Genomic DNA, 15,888 nt, shown 5'->3' on the forward strand with positions numbered 1-15,888 from the left:
AAATACTTTTAATACAAAAATGTAAATTATGTAATTTTTTAATCTAATGAACAAGTTTTATGGTGGTTTTTTATTTACTTTTTCTCTTTTATCGTATGAACAAGTCGGGGTTGTCATTTTTAGATACATATTTACAGTTCATTCTTTCGATCAGAAACAAATAAAAATATACATACTGTAATCAGTAATTTTGGGGGAATCCTATAAGTAGTTTTTGTCTTTTTTTCTGAACGAAGTTTTTGCGAATCGACAAAGTCATTACTGAGACAAATGAATTTGTCACGCGAAAATTTTTAATAACTGGAAGTTAACATTAAAAAAAATAATCAGTTTTCTAATGATAAATATTTTTTAACTAAAGTAAGTGTTAATCTTTTATAACCTAAAACCTGAACCGTTCTTTGTTGAAGATTGTTATTTTAGATTTAATCAAGTTGCTATTTTTAATTGTAAAAGCAGCGAATAGCTTCCTTCGAACAATATTTGGATCGATGCCTAAAAATTTTCTAGATAAATATTAAACTTCTGTTCTTTCAAATGTTTATTGCAAACCAATTTATGATTTAGAGAGAATCATTTGTTGAAAAATCGAAAGGATTTTCTATTTGATACTAGTTTTATCAGCGATCAATATTCGAGTGACTTCATCGCACTCGCGATTTATTCTTCCGATTAAAATTGCTTTGTCTTAGTACTTGCGTTAAAGTTTGAAAACTATAACGAAAACATTAAAATGTTCTTGAAGTTGTTTTTTAAAATTATAAATTCAGAATTGTTTTGTATCGCGCGAAAAAGAAGTTGGGGCTTTGAGAAATGAGACTTGAAAACAAGTTAAATTTAGTTATAATTTCCCAGTTTCTGTTTTGTTTTCTTCTTAGTATTTTTAGATTAATATATCTGTAAAATTTTCAGCTTGAATCGCGTTTTTTCATTTTAGCTTCGCTTTTGTTTCAATTTTCTGTTTTTCGTTTCAGTTTTTGAAAGAGTTTTTGGTTCTTATTCTTATTGTAATTAGTCCGTAATTATTAGTTACCCAAGTTAAAAAACATTCTCGCATCACCATAGTAACACTACATTAAAAACGACTGTTATTGATGTTAGAAGGGATGCGCCGAACAATCTGTAAGTTTAGCAAAACCGAGCAATCGGTTAGGCTCAGCTTTTTCAATTATTCGACCAAAATTCCAGTTTAAAATCATCATACGTTTGCAGTCAACATATCTGTTGATTGAGCCATGCCATTTTTTACCCTCTCTATTGGGTGCGTTGGTTGATTCGACCTGTCTAGATACTACTGAAATTTTTTCCGTTTAAACAAAAAGTTGCCCCAAACAACAATATTCCCAAGGCTAGTTTGCAACCTAGATACGACATAGTGAGTGTTTCACTACCAGCATAGCCTTTGTTAGCAACGAAGATTAGAGAACAACCAGCTTCATTGAGTATTTGATTTACCTCAGTAAATATTTCTCTGTTAATACCGGATAGCAGACGGTATGGCTCCTCAATGTGTCTAGGAAGCATTCCTTGTGAGTAAATTTTCGAATGAAGAATATCTAAAGTAATACTAACTTTGGTTGGTCTGAAGACAGCAAGTGTTTTTTCTGTTTGTCTGCCGAACAGTGTTAAGCTGAGACATATGACCATTATAAGCTTCAACAACTGATATGTAATGTTAAAGATCCAGTTTGCCTGAGTAGCATCATGGTTCATACGTTAGAGGCGGACAATTCGTCATGAGGGCAAAGCGAGTTTTCAAGTGGCTTCCCATCTTATGCTAAATGCTAGCTCGCAAAGACGCACAGTCTTAAACTGAATGATAATTTTTTTAAGCAAATAGTTCAGTGTAGCGCTGGTGCCTGTGATCAGGGATGATGATCTTATGCTTAATTTGGTCACCGAACGAGCTCAAATGGAAGGATCGTGGTTGGTTATGGACTCGAATTCATGGGATGTATACAGAATTGATCATGCACATATTCAGCTTTTCTATGGTCCCACACCCTAGATTATTAACTAACTTTGTGTTTACATCAGTCCGCGTGCGAGGATTGTAGGCTTTTCAGTATCTGAAACCACAACACGGTCCTTTTCAAAAGTTGGAAAACGGATAAGAGCGTTTGACTCAATGTTTTAGCAATCCTACTTTGATTCTGAGAGACAGTGATCTTCTAACGCTCATCCTTGAAGCCTTGTTTAGCCACAACTCATAACGATAGGTTCAGGCAGACCAGGAATACTGTGCCGTGGGACAATCCTCAAGGCCCTCCAAGGATATATGCTTTGTTTTTCTTGTAGACATTTATAGTTCACACATCTCTATCAAGCGCAATTACCAACCATTCATAACCCGTGGCCTTATAAAAGCATGATAATTAGCGGAAATAAAAACGGGGTTTCAGAATTTTTAAAAAAATTCATTGTGAATGGAAAATTGCTACGTAAAATAAATTTCTTCCAGCCAAAATGCGATAAATAACTGATCACTACCCACTATCCTTGGACTTTTCTCATTTGGAGTAAATTTAGTAGTTTATTATCTGTAGTATGACGCACACCCAGTTTTTAAAGATGTCTAATGGCTATAAAAAGACTATTGCCGATACATTCTACCACCCGTGCCTTCGTTATTAACTTTGCACTCAAGAAAGGAACTCGTTGTAAAGACAGACCTAGAATTTGACACGTGCGATGCCGACAAGCTGTTTATATTTCATATGTGGTTGAAAATGTTTTTAACATCTGTATCAGCACATGTGCTCAATTATTTGTTTCTGCGTTTGCCTTTACAAAACGGGTTTTGGTTTCCGCGTTTACGGCTGCAATTTTTTTCACATGACTACTTATTTTGGCAAGCTTAGACTTTTAGGACCATCTGCATGTGGCTATTATTCAATAGAAACCGCTTGTGGGTGATGTACCATGACCACAGTCGTTTTTTCGTGGTGACTTTGTTTGTATATCTCTTTTGATGGCAACGACCAACTAAATTCAGATATATTTTTTGTAACCACTACGAAACATTTCGCTTATATAACTTATTTTTTTAATTAGAGAGAAAAAATATACTAATATATATTAAGTGTCAATATGTTATTACAACATATTTTTTTTAATTAAAAAGAACAGATTTAATAATTAATATATACCAAGCGTTGCTATATTAGTGTAATATGCATAAACTATGGATCCGATAATTGCTCAAACGTTGTCCCATCTCAAGGATTTCCTTGCAGAAGGAGTGATCACACTTAATGAGTGGATAGAAAAAGGTGACTTTCTTGAGAGAAGTACCAGTGCAAGCAATTGCACTGAGGCCTGTACCTAGAGTTAAACCTATACCTGCATCTATTCTCAAACCTATTTCACCTCCATTGTAATAATTGTAACTTAAACTTAAATATAACTTAAATTGAAATATATTGCTTAAAAGATATATTGCTTGAGAGTAGAGTGCATATAATAAATTTGCCAGATGAGTTTGTACATCAGTCAGGTTAGAGACGATTCGGCTTATTTTTGAGTGTATGCATAACTTCAAGTAAAGCTCGCACCTTTTCCGTACTAAGCTCGGACGAACACCGCGCTTGTGCATACATAGCCAACAAAAGCTATTGTTCGAATTGATGTCTAAGTAATAGCTCAACAAGTGTCCAGTATAATCTTTCTACAATACCTTGGTCATGGTATGACTCCACCCTACCACGAAGCACCTGGACATTGTACTAGGTAAGCTGCTGACTGAATGCTTTTTCCGGTCTTTCTTTATAACAAAATGTACATTTGTAATGCAATCAAGCTTTTAATTTATAAACTTAATGCATCATAATGTAATAATACAATCCCTTTGGACATTCTATATTACTTTGCAAGGGGAACTATCTTGCATCAAAAACTTTTCAGAAAAGAATTGTTGAAGCTAAATAAAAAAAGAACGGTAAATCACATAACAATTATTTTTTATAGTAGTTATAGTTACAAAAGGTCTGCTAATACAAATGTTAAGTGGCGTCAAAACAACAATTTAATAGTAAATTAATAGGTTATAAAATCCTTAGATCTTATCGTGCAATTAAAACAAAAGCCCTAAGCAATAAAAGCAAAGATCTTTTATAAAAACTGTTGTTAGAGATTTTGATAGAAAACTTCCGTATTTTAAAGTTTTAAATGATAAAAGCAATAAGGAAACATTTTATTATAATTTTTTAGTTACTAAAATAGAGGTAAGAAAGTTTACTCAAAATGGCTGCATTTTCTTCGAATATTTACCCAAAAGATACTATTTTTTTTTTGATTTGAGCATAAAGTTAAGATTTTGTCCATATTAGAAAACCTTTAATACTGTGGAAAAAAAATCTTCACATGTAATCAGAGGCAAAAGTATAGTGGAACAAATATCCTTAATGGATTGTTAATAAGAAAATAAATGATTCAGTTTATTAACTTAATTTATTTAATTGCTCATCACATATATCCAGTTCTTAACCTAAAAACATTTAGACCGTCAGATAAGAATAAATAAGATCGCATAAAACCAAGTGACCAAATGATTTTATAAATTATAAATCTTTGATCCACAAAATTTTTGCTTCGAACAGTTGACATTAACAGGAATGTGTTTGTAAACCTATGATCCAAGTTTCTCTTTTAAATTGTACAGTTACAAAAATTTGCTGATGAAGAAACGACACATTTGTATCACAAAAATTCCTCTAAATATCTGATCTTTTGTTTCTCAAAGAAACAAATATATATATGATATGTTATTATGTGGTTAATCTTTCATGGTTTTCCAACCTTAAAAAGCAGCAGCTTTATCTTCTCTGATATTTTGCTTTTTAATCTGTTACTCACTGATGAAGTATATCTTGGTAACAGTTGTGTTTACCAATCTGTTTTGTAATGTAAAAGCCTACATTGATGGCAGCCTCATAAGAGTCACAACACAGCTCATTCTCTGTTAAGTTTTTTCAATATCACTAAAAGGTAATTTTTGTCAATATTTACATCAGATTTATGCAATATCTTTTCAGAGCTTTGAACTCCACGTTACATGACCAAAATTCTGCCACCACTCAATTGATGATATTTACTGAAAACTGCCATTCCAAAAAAAATCCCATTCCAAATAATCAGATTTAAACCAGCTAGTTAAAACATACTTATACATTCTAAAAACAAATCTTCTAGCAAACTTGCGGTACCTTTTAGCGTTGTAACTAATGCAAATAATTTTAAACAGAAAAATTATATTTACTAGATCTTTTAAATTGTATTTTTTTTTCAGTTAATAAATCCACATTGAAAAATCTCAAAGAAAAAAAAAAAGCTGAGTATTTTTTCATCTGGAACAGCTTCATTGTAAATCCTATTATTTGTGTTAAACATTAGTTTTGAATTAGAAATAGTCCACCGAATATCAATAAGCTTTAAAAATCCAGCAGCTTCAGTTTCCTTCTGAAAACAGTTAGTTCCAGTTGGAAAATACTTATTTAAATAAATATCTTTTATAAAAAATATTTCTATCAATATTATTTTTATTCATATTTCTCATAAACATATTGTAACAAACTCTAAGTTATTTTACCAGCGTCAACAAAAATACTATCTTTAAACTCAATAAAATAATTTTTTGATAAATGAATACTGTCATATAAGTTATAAACGTGTAAAAGTAAAAAATGCCATTTACTTGATTATCAAATTTACAATATATGCTGAAATTGAGAATGCTCAATCATTTGTTGCATTATTTTCAGTTATCTCAGATCAATAATTAAAAGATGTTTTTCTATAAAGTTTCTAATGTTTCTTCAACATGTGAGTTAATCAAAGAACCAGAAATTTGAAACTCTGGACAGGTCTTAACAACCGCCATAAATACAACTATACAAGAAGATAAATTACCATCATCATTTCCTCCAATCAAACTTTGCCTATGATATTAGAGGCCCTTTTGTAAGTACATTTTATCAATTTTAAAACAATAATCTGCTTTAACACTATGATTTTTAACTACCTTTCATGTATATATTTACATGTTAGTCTTCATCAATTGTAGAAAACTCAATGTTAGGAGTAACAACGCTTTCATCAAACAATATCCAAAAATGTAACACACTGTTATTAATTTGTTAAAAGAAAACCTTGTTGGACATAAACTATCATTTAGGTTTAAACTATCATTTAGGTAACTGTATTACGTCTAATGAAATCAACTGTTTCCCACAGCAAATAATATTTATATTTAAAATAGAGCTTTACTGAACTCGAAATGGCTTTGATAAGATACTATCATTGGTAATAATTTTTGGTGTGGAATTTTTAGAAGTTCAAAGTTATATGCTTAACTCTTTTCAGATATTTATCTTCGAAATGATTGATATATATTGCTAAGTTTTCTGTGAAGATCCAATCAGTTCGAGGAAATTTAGAAAACTCAAGACAGCTTTATAAGGTGCGTGGTTGCTGTAACTGGAACATTCTTCGATCTATAATTGGAACATTCTTCGATATTTCGCTGATAACCACTTCTGCAACCCTCGACACAACACTTTTTCAGTATTTCAATGTAATGTATATTCATTTTCCAAAAAACATATATAACTTAAACTATATTGATATTATTCAATATCTTTATTTGTAAAACTTGAAGTCCAATTTGACTTTTTTTAGCCCATTAATTTTTTTGTCTTTAATCCAACATATCCGGCCGTGTTATATAGAAGGCAATAGTAACTCATAACACTTTTATTCTAGCTTACAGAAAATTAATTGAGGAGAAAAGTCTTCTTTTGATTTCAAACAAACGAAAGGTTTCCCTTCCCAAACATACAATTGCAAGTGTTTAAGCCATCTCTTTTGAGATGGACTTAATACACATAAGTATGTTTGGGCTAAAATCTTGGGGCAAACACATGCTGTATTAAAAAACATTGAATAAAAAACATGCATCCATTGAAAAAATGGTTTGATAATCATTTTCATTTCAATCAATTGGTACTTTGACTTAAAAATTTAAAGAAGTGTTTTAATAAAGAATATATATATATATTCAATAAAGATATACAAATATATATATCCCGACAAACCTCTCTCTCTCTATCTCTCTCTCTCTCTCTCTCTCTCTCTCTCTCTCTCTCTATATATATATATATATATATATATATATATATATATATATATATATATATATATACATATATATATATATATATATATATATATATATATATATATATATATATATATATATATATATATATATATATATATATATATATATTTGTATGTATGTATGTATGTATGTATGTATGTATGTATGTATGTATGTATGTATGTATGTATGTATGTATGTATGTATGTATGTATGTATGTATGTATGTATGTATGTATATTCTTTTTATTTATATATTCTTCATATATATATATATATACATATATATTCTTTTTATTTTTATATGTATATTCTTTATAGATATATATATATCTATATATAAATAAAGTGTGTGCATATATATATATATATATATATATATATATATATATATATATATATATATATATATTATATATATATATATAAATATATATATAAACATTGGCGCCGAGTTCACGGGGGCAACAGGGGCAGTGGCCCCCCTGGAAATTTATACTAATGATATATTATCACAGATTATCATGAGGGCGAGAGTATCTATTCGCCCCCGTAATAATCCGTGATTACATATTATTAGTATAAATTTCTGGGGAAGCCACTGCCCCTGTTGCCCCCGTGAACTCGGCGCCTATGTATATATATATATATATATATAAATATATAAATATATATATATATATATATATATATATATATATTAATCATACAGCCAATAGAAATTAGTGAAGATGCATTTTTCTCAAAAAGTACAAACTTTTTTGAAAAACTAATTTCACCAAAAGAGAGCGCTTAAAAAATACATTAAAAATCATGTTTGAAAATAAAAAATTTGAATTGGTTATATTTAAAAAAATAAAGAACTAACTTTATTGAAAATTCCTGACAAAAAAATTAATCATGCAACAAGTAAATTGGAATAGTTAGTATAAAAAATTATATTATATTTAATTATATTATTTATTTATATTAATTTAAACTATATATTTATATTAATAAACTTTCCAGCAATGACCAGCATTGAAAATATAAAATCTATAGATTTTATATTTTTTTAGATTTTATATTTTATATTTTATATTTTTTAGATTTTATATTTTTTTAGATTTTATATTTTTTAAATTTTATATTTTTTAGATTTTATATTTTTTAGATTTTATATTTTTTAAATTTTATATTTTTTAGATTTTATATTTTTTAGATTTTATATTTTTTAGATTTTATATTTTTTAGATTTTATATTTTTTAGATTTTATATTTTTTAGATTTTATATTTTTTAGATTTTATATTTTTTATAAAAAAAGCTACACATCTCATTCGATCGGACTTCGTGCACGAGTAATTGCGTTATGGCAAGATGGCCAAAGCCAAATATAAATAGCTAAAACGCTATGAATATCGCCTGCAACCGTTCAATCCATCGAGGAAAAGTTTTAAAAAGTTGGAAACCTCGAAAATCAACCTGGAAGAGGACGCAAACGAAAGACTACGGCGCGTCAAGATCGATCTTTGATCAAAAGGTTCCAAATTAATCCAAGATCTTCAACAACAGCAGCAGCAAAAGAGTTGGAGGAGAGTTTTGGATTGTCTCTCACACCGCAAACAATTAGAAATCGCTTGCATGAAGCAAATTTACATGGACGAACACCACGCAACAAGCCGTATATAAGCCCAATCAATAGAAAGAAGCGGCTCGAATGGGCAAAAAAGTACGTGGATAAGCCACAAGAGTTCTGGGACTCAGTCATTTGGTCTGACGAGTCGAAATTCAATTTATTTGGCTCTGATGGAGCTGTAAAGATATGGAGGAAGCCAGGAGAAGAGTTTCAATTGAAGCGTTTGAATGCCACAGTTAAACACGGTGGCGGTAATATTGTGGTCTGGGGATGTATGGCAGCGAGCGGAGTCGGCAAATTGGCGTTTATTGATCAGAGAATGGATCAATATTTATATAAATCAATTCTGCAATATAATTTAAGTTCATTTGCAGAAATTGTCGAGTTGAAAGATAATTTTATCTTTCAACACGGCAATGATCCTAAGCATACGGCTCGTTCGGTCGTCGAATATTTAAAAGTTTTAGGGTTCAAAAAGCTCGAATGGGTTGCTCAATCACCAGACTTAAACGCAATCGAGCATCTTTGGGCTCACGTCGAGAAAAAATTAAAAGATCGGCGAATTTCGAAGAAAGCCGATCTGAAAAACTTAATTTCGAGTTTTTGGTCGGAAATTGGGTCAGATATTACCAAAAACTTGGTAAATTCAATTCGTAGACGTTGTTTAGCCGTCATTCAATCAAATGGTGGACCTACGCGTTATTAATTTTATATTAATTTTCTTTATTTTTAATTTAATTTAATTTTTTATATTATGCATGTTTAATTTTTTTGCCTTGGTTTTTTGATTTTTTATTTCTTTTGTAATTTTTCGTAACTTATATTATTATTTTGTAATTTTTTAGTTCCTTTTTCGATAAATTTATATATAAACTTTAATTATTTAATATAAAAATCATAAATTTTAACTTAATTTAGTTTAAATTCAGTTTTAAAATGTTTTTACTATGGTGCATGATTAATGTTTTTGCTCACTGTATATATATATATATATATATATATATATATATACACACACACACATATATACTATTTAATATTATTTAGAATATGGCTAGTCTTGGAGCGCTTTTAAAAGTTTCAGTGCTGATTTGTTGCGTATTGATATTCCTCTTTTGGGTGGTAAACCATACTTCTGCTTGGTTTGCTACGGCTGGAATAGCTATGCTAACTTACTTCTACTTTAACAAACAAAAATATATTTCGAATGACAGCTTACACAGACGATCAGAAACATTTGTGGTGATTGTTGGTGCAGGATTCTCCGGAATTTGTGCAGCAATAAAACTCAAGCAAGAGAGGATTAGGTTCATTATTTTTGAAGCTGCCCCAGATCTCGGAGGTACTTGGCTGCATAACGTATACCCTGGATGTGCGTGTGACGTGCCAGCGCATTTATACAGCTTTTCGTTTTATCCTAACCCAAACTGGAACAGTGAATTTGCTAGTCAACCTGAAATTTTAGAGTACTTAAAAAATGCATGCGACTTTTACGATATTCGTCAATACATGAGATTCAATACAGCAGTAAAGAAGTGCAAGTTTGATGAAAAAACGAAGACATGGAAAGTAGTCACGTCAAACAATGAAGAGTTTTTGTGTAACTTTCTTATTTCGGGAATAGGTGGTCTTCACGTACCAAAGATTGCTGAAATAAAAGGTTGCGACCTGTTCAAAGGGGAGAGTTTTCATTCTGCCAAATGGAAAGAAGACTGCAGTTTAGAGGGTAAATCAGTAGCAGTTATAGGTACGGGAGCCTCTGCTGTTCAAATCGTTCCCAGTATTGCAGATAAAGTGAAGAGTTTATATGTTTTTCAAAGAACTCCACCTTGGGTAATGACCGAATTCCCTTCTTACAATTTCCCAAAAGTAGTAAAATATATTTTCAGACAATTTCCTATTATCTTATTGTTTTATCGATGGTATACTTTCGTCACATTGGAGCTTTTGTTTTTCACAATACTCAGGAATCAACCGTTTTTGACTAAAAGAACTCAAAACTTTACCATCAAACGTATGCGAGAACAATTAGACAACGATTCATTGAAAGAGAAAATGATTCCGAAGTATGCGCTGGGTTGTAAACGATTGACACCATCGAAAAAATATCTTCAAACTTTTAACAAAACAAATGTTCACTTAGTCACTGAACCTATCACAAGTCTGACGGAGCATGGTATAAAAACGGACAAAAATGACTATCAAGTAGATGTACTGGTTTATGCAACTGGATTTGATGTTGCAGCTTCATATAAAAACCTGAATGTAATAGGATCAGACGGAGTCTCAATTAATGAAAGGTGGGGTGATAAGCCGAACGCATACCTTGGAATTATGTACCCTGGATATCCAAATCTCTTTTATCTTTTAGGACCTAACACGGCATTAGGTATGTGAACTCATCAGAAAACTTTTTTTTATTTATTGGCCTGAGTTTCTTAAATTTTACTAATACCTTTTATATAACTTGATTTTACAGGACACAACACCGTTGTTTGGATGATCGAGTGTCAAATGAACTTCATAGTTGACGCTATTTTAAAGTGCACAGATAAAGGATTGAAATCAATTGAGGTAATCGTTTTTATCGCGTTTTTAAATTGTAAATTTGTTAAGTTTAGAGTTTTATCACTGGGTTTTGTTCCTAGGTGTTAAGTGAAGTAAATGACAATTTTCAGCGTTATGTGTCTTCAGAGACAAAAAAACGTCCATTTTCTGGAACGTGTGGGTCTTGGTATCTCAACAAAAACGGAGAAAACTTTACTCTGTGGCCCAGTCATCTTTTGCACTATTGGTGGAGAACACGAAATGTTGATTTGAGGGAGTTTAAAACTTTGTAAAGATTGTTGCACCGTAAAATACGCTTTGGTTTTTTGAACCATTTAACTCTCTTTTTAAAAATCACTGATCAACGAAAGCGGCATGTGTCGCATTTTTTTTATATAGCGACTTCTTCTGTCTCTACTGTCCCATTTGCAAATGAAAACTCAAAATTTTGCTTAATCAAGCTGTTATCCAAGCAAATAATTTATAATTACCGCAAGTTTCCCGAACGCATTTACTGTAATTAATTCTTTCAAAAGGAAATAGGCGCGGAAATTTTAGAGTTGACAGTTCATAACCTTTTAGTTATGAACTATCAACTCCAAAATTTCCGCGCTTATTGACGCAAAGTCTTGACTTGGAACTTGACTTTTTCATCAATATGAAGGCTTTGGCACAGGCAGCTCGGTACTATGTAAGATGTATCTGTTGGCCGAAGACAAGCTTGGATACTGAGTAGTGAGTTCGGACTTCGCTGTAATCCCTTTTGTTTGAGTTAAATAATTATAACAATTACTTGCATGATTCTTTGGTTCAGTTTAAATCATTGGCAAATGTCTAGGTTTTTGTTAAGCCCAACCTAATAGGAGTCTCACATTACATAACATTTATGTGGAACCCAGAATTTATCTTGATGTCGTAGGGTAGGGTGGAGCTGGTTGAGCAATTTTTACTAAATCTAATAAATGTCTTGAACGTTGCTTCGGATTTGCATAATTTTTGCACTATTTGAAAGTTAACTTAATCTGCTAAAAATTGTTTAAGAAAAAATAACTTTTATAAATTTGTTGGAGAAAAGCTGCTCAACCCACCCCAGCAAAGAAAGTTGAGCAGTTGTGTGGGGTAAGTTGAGCAATAAACAAATTGATGGATTTCTGTGACTACTGCGAACTCTAAAACCAAAACATATATTAATTTTTGTATTCATATCTTAAATATATTTAAGATATGAATATAAAAATTTATAATTCTGAGTTTAGACTGGCATGTGAATTATATTTTGTATGAGACAATTGGTTGCAACCTTGACACTGGATCCAGTTTTTTTCAGGTAGACTTTCAGTATAAATTTATCTTTTTAAGGGCTGCCTTTGGGTAAGGTCACACAGTTTTCGGAAAAAATGCTTAAAGAGTTTTAGGAATGAATAAGATTGTCTTTCTATTATAACTACCTTTGACAGAGTGACCTAAAGATAATGTTAAACATGCTTCAGAATAAGCTCCGTGTAATTGATCAGATATAAGTTTTGCTGGTTTTATACGGTCTATGATAAATGATGGTAAGAAATCATCATAAGCAAAGATCTTTGTATTGTACGAGGAGATACTAGTTTTTTGGAAGCCTTTTGTAATTTTAGTACAAATCATAGCTAATGGCAATTAATCTGAGACAACTTTTGATATATCGTAAATTGTTATGGCTTTTCCAGGATTGCTCCTCACCGATGCATCTTGTACACCTGATAAGTTCTTTTTAAAAGGTTTGAACTATTATTATCAATATAAGCTGTATTATCAATAAAAGAGCTTTTCAACTTATTCCATAAAAATTTAAAAGATATTTGAGACAACTAAAGAATAATCGTCCTAAAAAAAAAGGTGATAATTAAACGCGATGAATTCCCATAACGTTCTATTTTTTTAAATCTTTATTATAAAAATTAAAAACCAGGTAGTTAGTATATTTAAAAGATTACTTTTAAAAAAAAAAAATCAATATTCAAAATGGCAAATATTAACAATTTGTTGTATATTTTTGCACTTTCATCTTCAGATTAGAGCACTTTCCATTTTGAGACCTATATTTTTATGCAATTCTTAATCAGCATAAAATTCTCTACCAAAATCAATAATAAAATCAGGGGGAGGGGGGGGGGGAGAAAGTTGAGTAGCGTCTTTTATAGCTATACAGCTTTGAAAACACAGAATTATATGTATGTGTAATATACACACACAAACAACTGTTATTTACCAATAGTAAGTGAAATAATTTACAATATAACTCTATATATTAATAACTCATATATATTTTGAATATATGCGTATAATCAAAATATATAAAAAAATATGCAATATCATCGTAATAAACATTGAAAACAAATAGCACGTAATTCAGCATTAAATTTAACATTAAATTTAAGTTTTCATTTAAAAACTATTTAGCTTATATACTTTACTGACTAAGTAATATTTAGGTAAAAATATTTTTAAAACAAGCAAAAATTAAACAATTTTAAATCATATTAACATATTTAAAAAAAAAAAAAAAAGATTTTTTATGTTAAGAGTATTTAATGATTAATTTTAAAGTGTGTATGGACCTTAAAATGTTTACCAAACGAATTTTTGTTCTCCGTTTCCGAAAATGCCGGTTTATTAATTTTGCTCAACTTACACCGACTAGGCAAAGTTATACAGAAATTAGGGTATAAAGAGAACTTTAGGACTTTGGAAAAAAAGTATAATTGAGTTTAGTTGAATGCGATAGTTATACAGTCATCTAAATGAAGTTATTCAAATAAATACACGTATATCAGGTCAGAAATGAATATCTATAAAAAAAAAAAAAAAAAAAGGTCGATATGATTGAAACAAAATTACTATTTATTTTTAATGAGGGTACAACAACATAGACAAAAATCATCACAACAGTAATTTACGACATAAGGACAGCATTTACCACTGTTTATCATTTATTTATAATTTTTTTATATTGAATACTTTTACATTAATGACTCTGAAAATATTTAAAATGAACAATTAAATATTATTAAATTATTATCAATTATTAAATAATTATTAAATACTTATTTACTTTCGATTTAAATGTAGAAGTATTTTAAAGTACAAGTCATAAAGTTTTTGGTTTTTTTAATGAATTTTCAATCTCTTACATTTTTTAAAAAATTACCATACAGAATAGTTCAAACTATTACCCAGCAGGCACACGACGTTAAAACAGCATCGAAATAACGGCAAAACCCTAAAATCTACCATATAACGACATCAAAATAACGTCGTGTGTCTGCTGGGTAGCTGCGCCATCTGAACTGGAAAACTTTATAGTAGTTCAAAACATAATTTACTTTTACATTTCTTGTCCATTGACCAGTATTGATTCTCTTTATTGAAAGTGCCTGTTCTTGTAAATGTTTAAACTAGCTTATCTAATTAATCAAAAAGAATGTGTCAATCCTGTTTGTTATGTGTATATTTTGAGGCTTTTTGTATCAGCAATCAATTGGGAAAAAAAATTTTCATTTAAAGGGGAAGATGAGGGTTTCCTTTTACGAATAATACAGTGATAGTATGAGGGTGGAGAAGATGTGAGCACAAAGATATTGCTTATCTTTGGAGAATGTGTGTGATTACGTTAGGGTGCTTGAGTGTCACCATTTAGTATTTTATTAAGTAAAAAAAATCGAAATTAGGGTGGGGCGGGGCCAGTTGAGCAATTTTTACTAAATCTAATGGAGCTCTTGGATGTAGAAAGATGATTTTTTATGTGTTATTTTATAATCATATACAGTTAAAATTTACACTTTGAACATGTGAGAATTTTCGAAATAAAAAAAGTACACAAACAAATGGAAGGTTTTGTGAAGATATTCCGTAAGTTCCATTTTTATTGAGCATTTTTTAACGGAAAGATCACAATTAATGGCTTTAATTTTAGAAACCAATTTCTTCAATAAATTATTCTGTTACTTATTATTTTTCCAAAATTAACGAGTAAGAAAAAAAACGTGTTTCATTTTTAATGATTTTTTACGCTTAGCATAATTTTAAGTTTTATTAATATTTCAATATATTAAACGCGAAAACGTTTTTTTGAACTTGCCTCAACTGTCTGTAGATATTTCTTAAACTAGGTATTGTTCTAGCATAGACAGTTTGTATCTTCAAATTCGTTTAGTGTTTTTGCTACGATCTTTGAGCCACGTTACTCTAAAACAGGTTTTACCAGTTATCTTTTGATTAGTTTGTCTCTGGTCTCGACTTGTTTGTAAAAATCCTTAAGTAGTTGCAAAATTATCTCGTGCCTTACTAATTGAACTGATATTATTTATCAGTGTAATTACAATTGAATTTGGTGGAAAATGGTGTGGCTAATTTGTTTTTGATGAAATTGTTCATGAATGTGTCCATCTGTTGCTTTGGTTCTCTCACACTGTTCTTCGGTTGAGTGTTATATTGTTTAAATGTTATATTGTTTAAATGTTATATTGTTTAAATGTTATATTGTTTAAATGTTATATTGTTTAAATGTTATATTGTTTAAATGTTATATT

General features: G+C 30.1%; 1 protein-coding gene across 1 annotated transcript; it reads left to right on the plus strand.

Moving 5' to 3' along the window:
• The first annotated feature begins 4,109 nt into the window (after positions 1 to 4,109).
• On the plus strand, positions 4,110 to 11,694 carry LOC145189019 (uncharacterized). The gene is made up of 4 exons (XM_090087967.1): positions 4,110 to 4,223; positions 9,821 to 11,162; positions 11,253 to 11,347; positions 11,422 to 11,694. Exons 2-4 carry the CDS (start codon positions 9,824 to 9,826, stop codon positions 11,611 to 11,613), a joined length of 1,626 nt encoding a protein of 541 aa, XP_089944093.1. The 5' UTR covers positions 4,110 to 4,223; positions 9,821 to 9,823; the 3' UTR covers positions 11,614 to 11,694.
• The last annotated feature ends 4,194 nt before the right edge of the window (positions 11,695 to 15,888 follow it).

The sequence above is a fragment of the Hydra viridissima genome, unplaced genomic scaffold (assembly GCF_058129835.1).
Source record: "Hydra viridissima isolate aposymbiotic clone 2 unplaced genomic scaffold, HvirCarnegie_v1 scaffold_5, whole genome shotgun sequence".
NCBI classification, from domain to species: Eukaryota; Metazoa; Cnidaria; class Hydrozoa; order Anthoathecata; family Hydridae; genus Hydra; species Hydra viridissima.

What these genes read in the sequence shown, in the direction of transcription:
- LOC145189019 (XM_090087967.1), top strand. Translation starts at nt 9,824, where the DNA reads ATGGCTAGTCTTGGAGCGCTTTTAAAAGTTTCAGTGCTGATTTGTTGC. An exon ending in AGGACCTAACACGGCATTAG is followed by an intron (nt 11,163 to 11,252) that starts GTATGTGAACTC and finishes TTGATTTTACAG; the next exon opens with GACACAACACCGTTGTTTGG. An exon ending in AAGGATTGAAATCAATTGAG is followed by an intron (nt 11,348 to 11,421) that starts GTAATCGTTTTT and finishes TTTTGTTCCTAG; the next exon opens with GTGTTAAGTGAAGTAAATGA.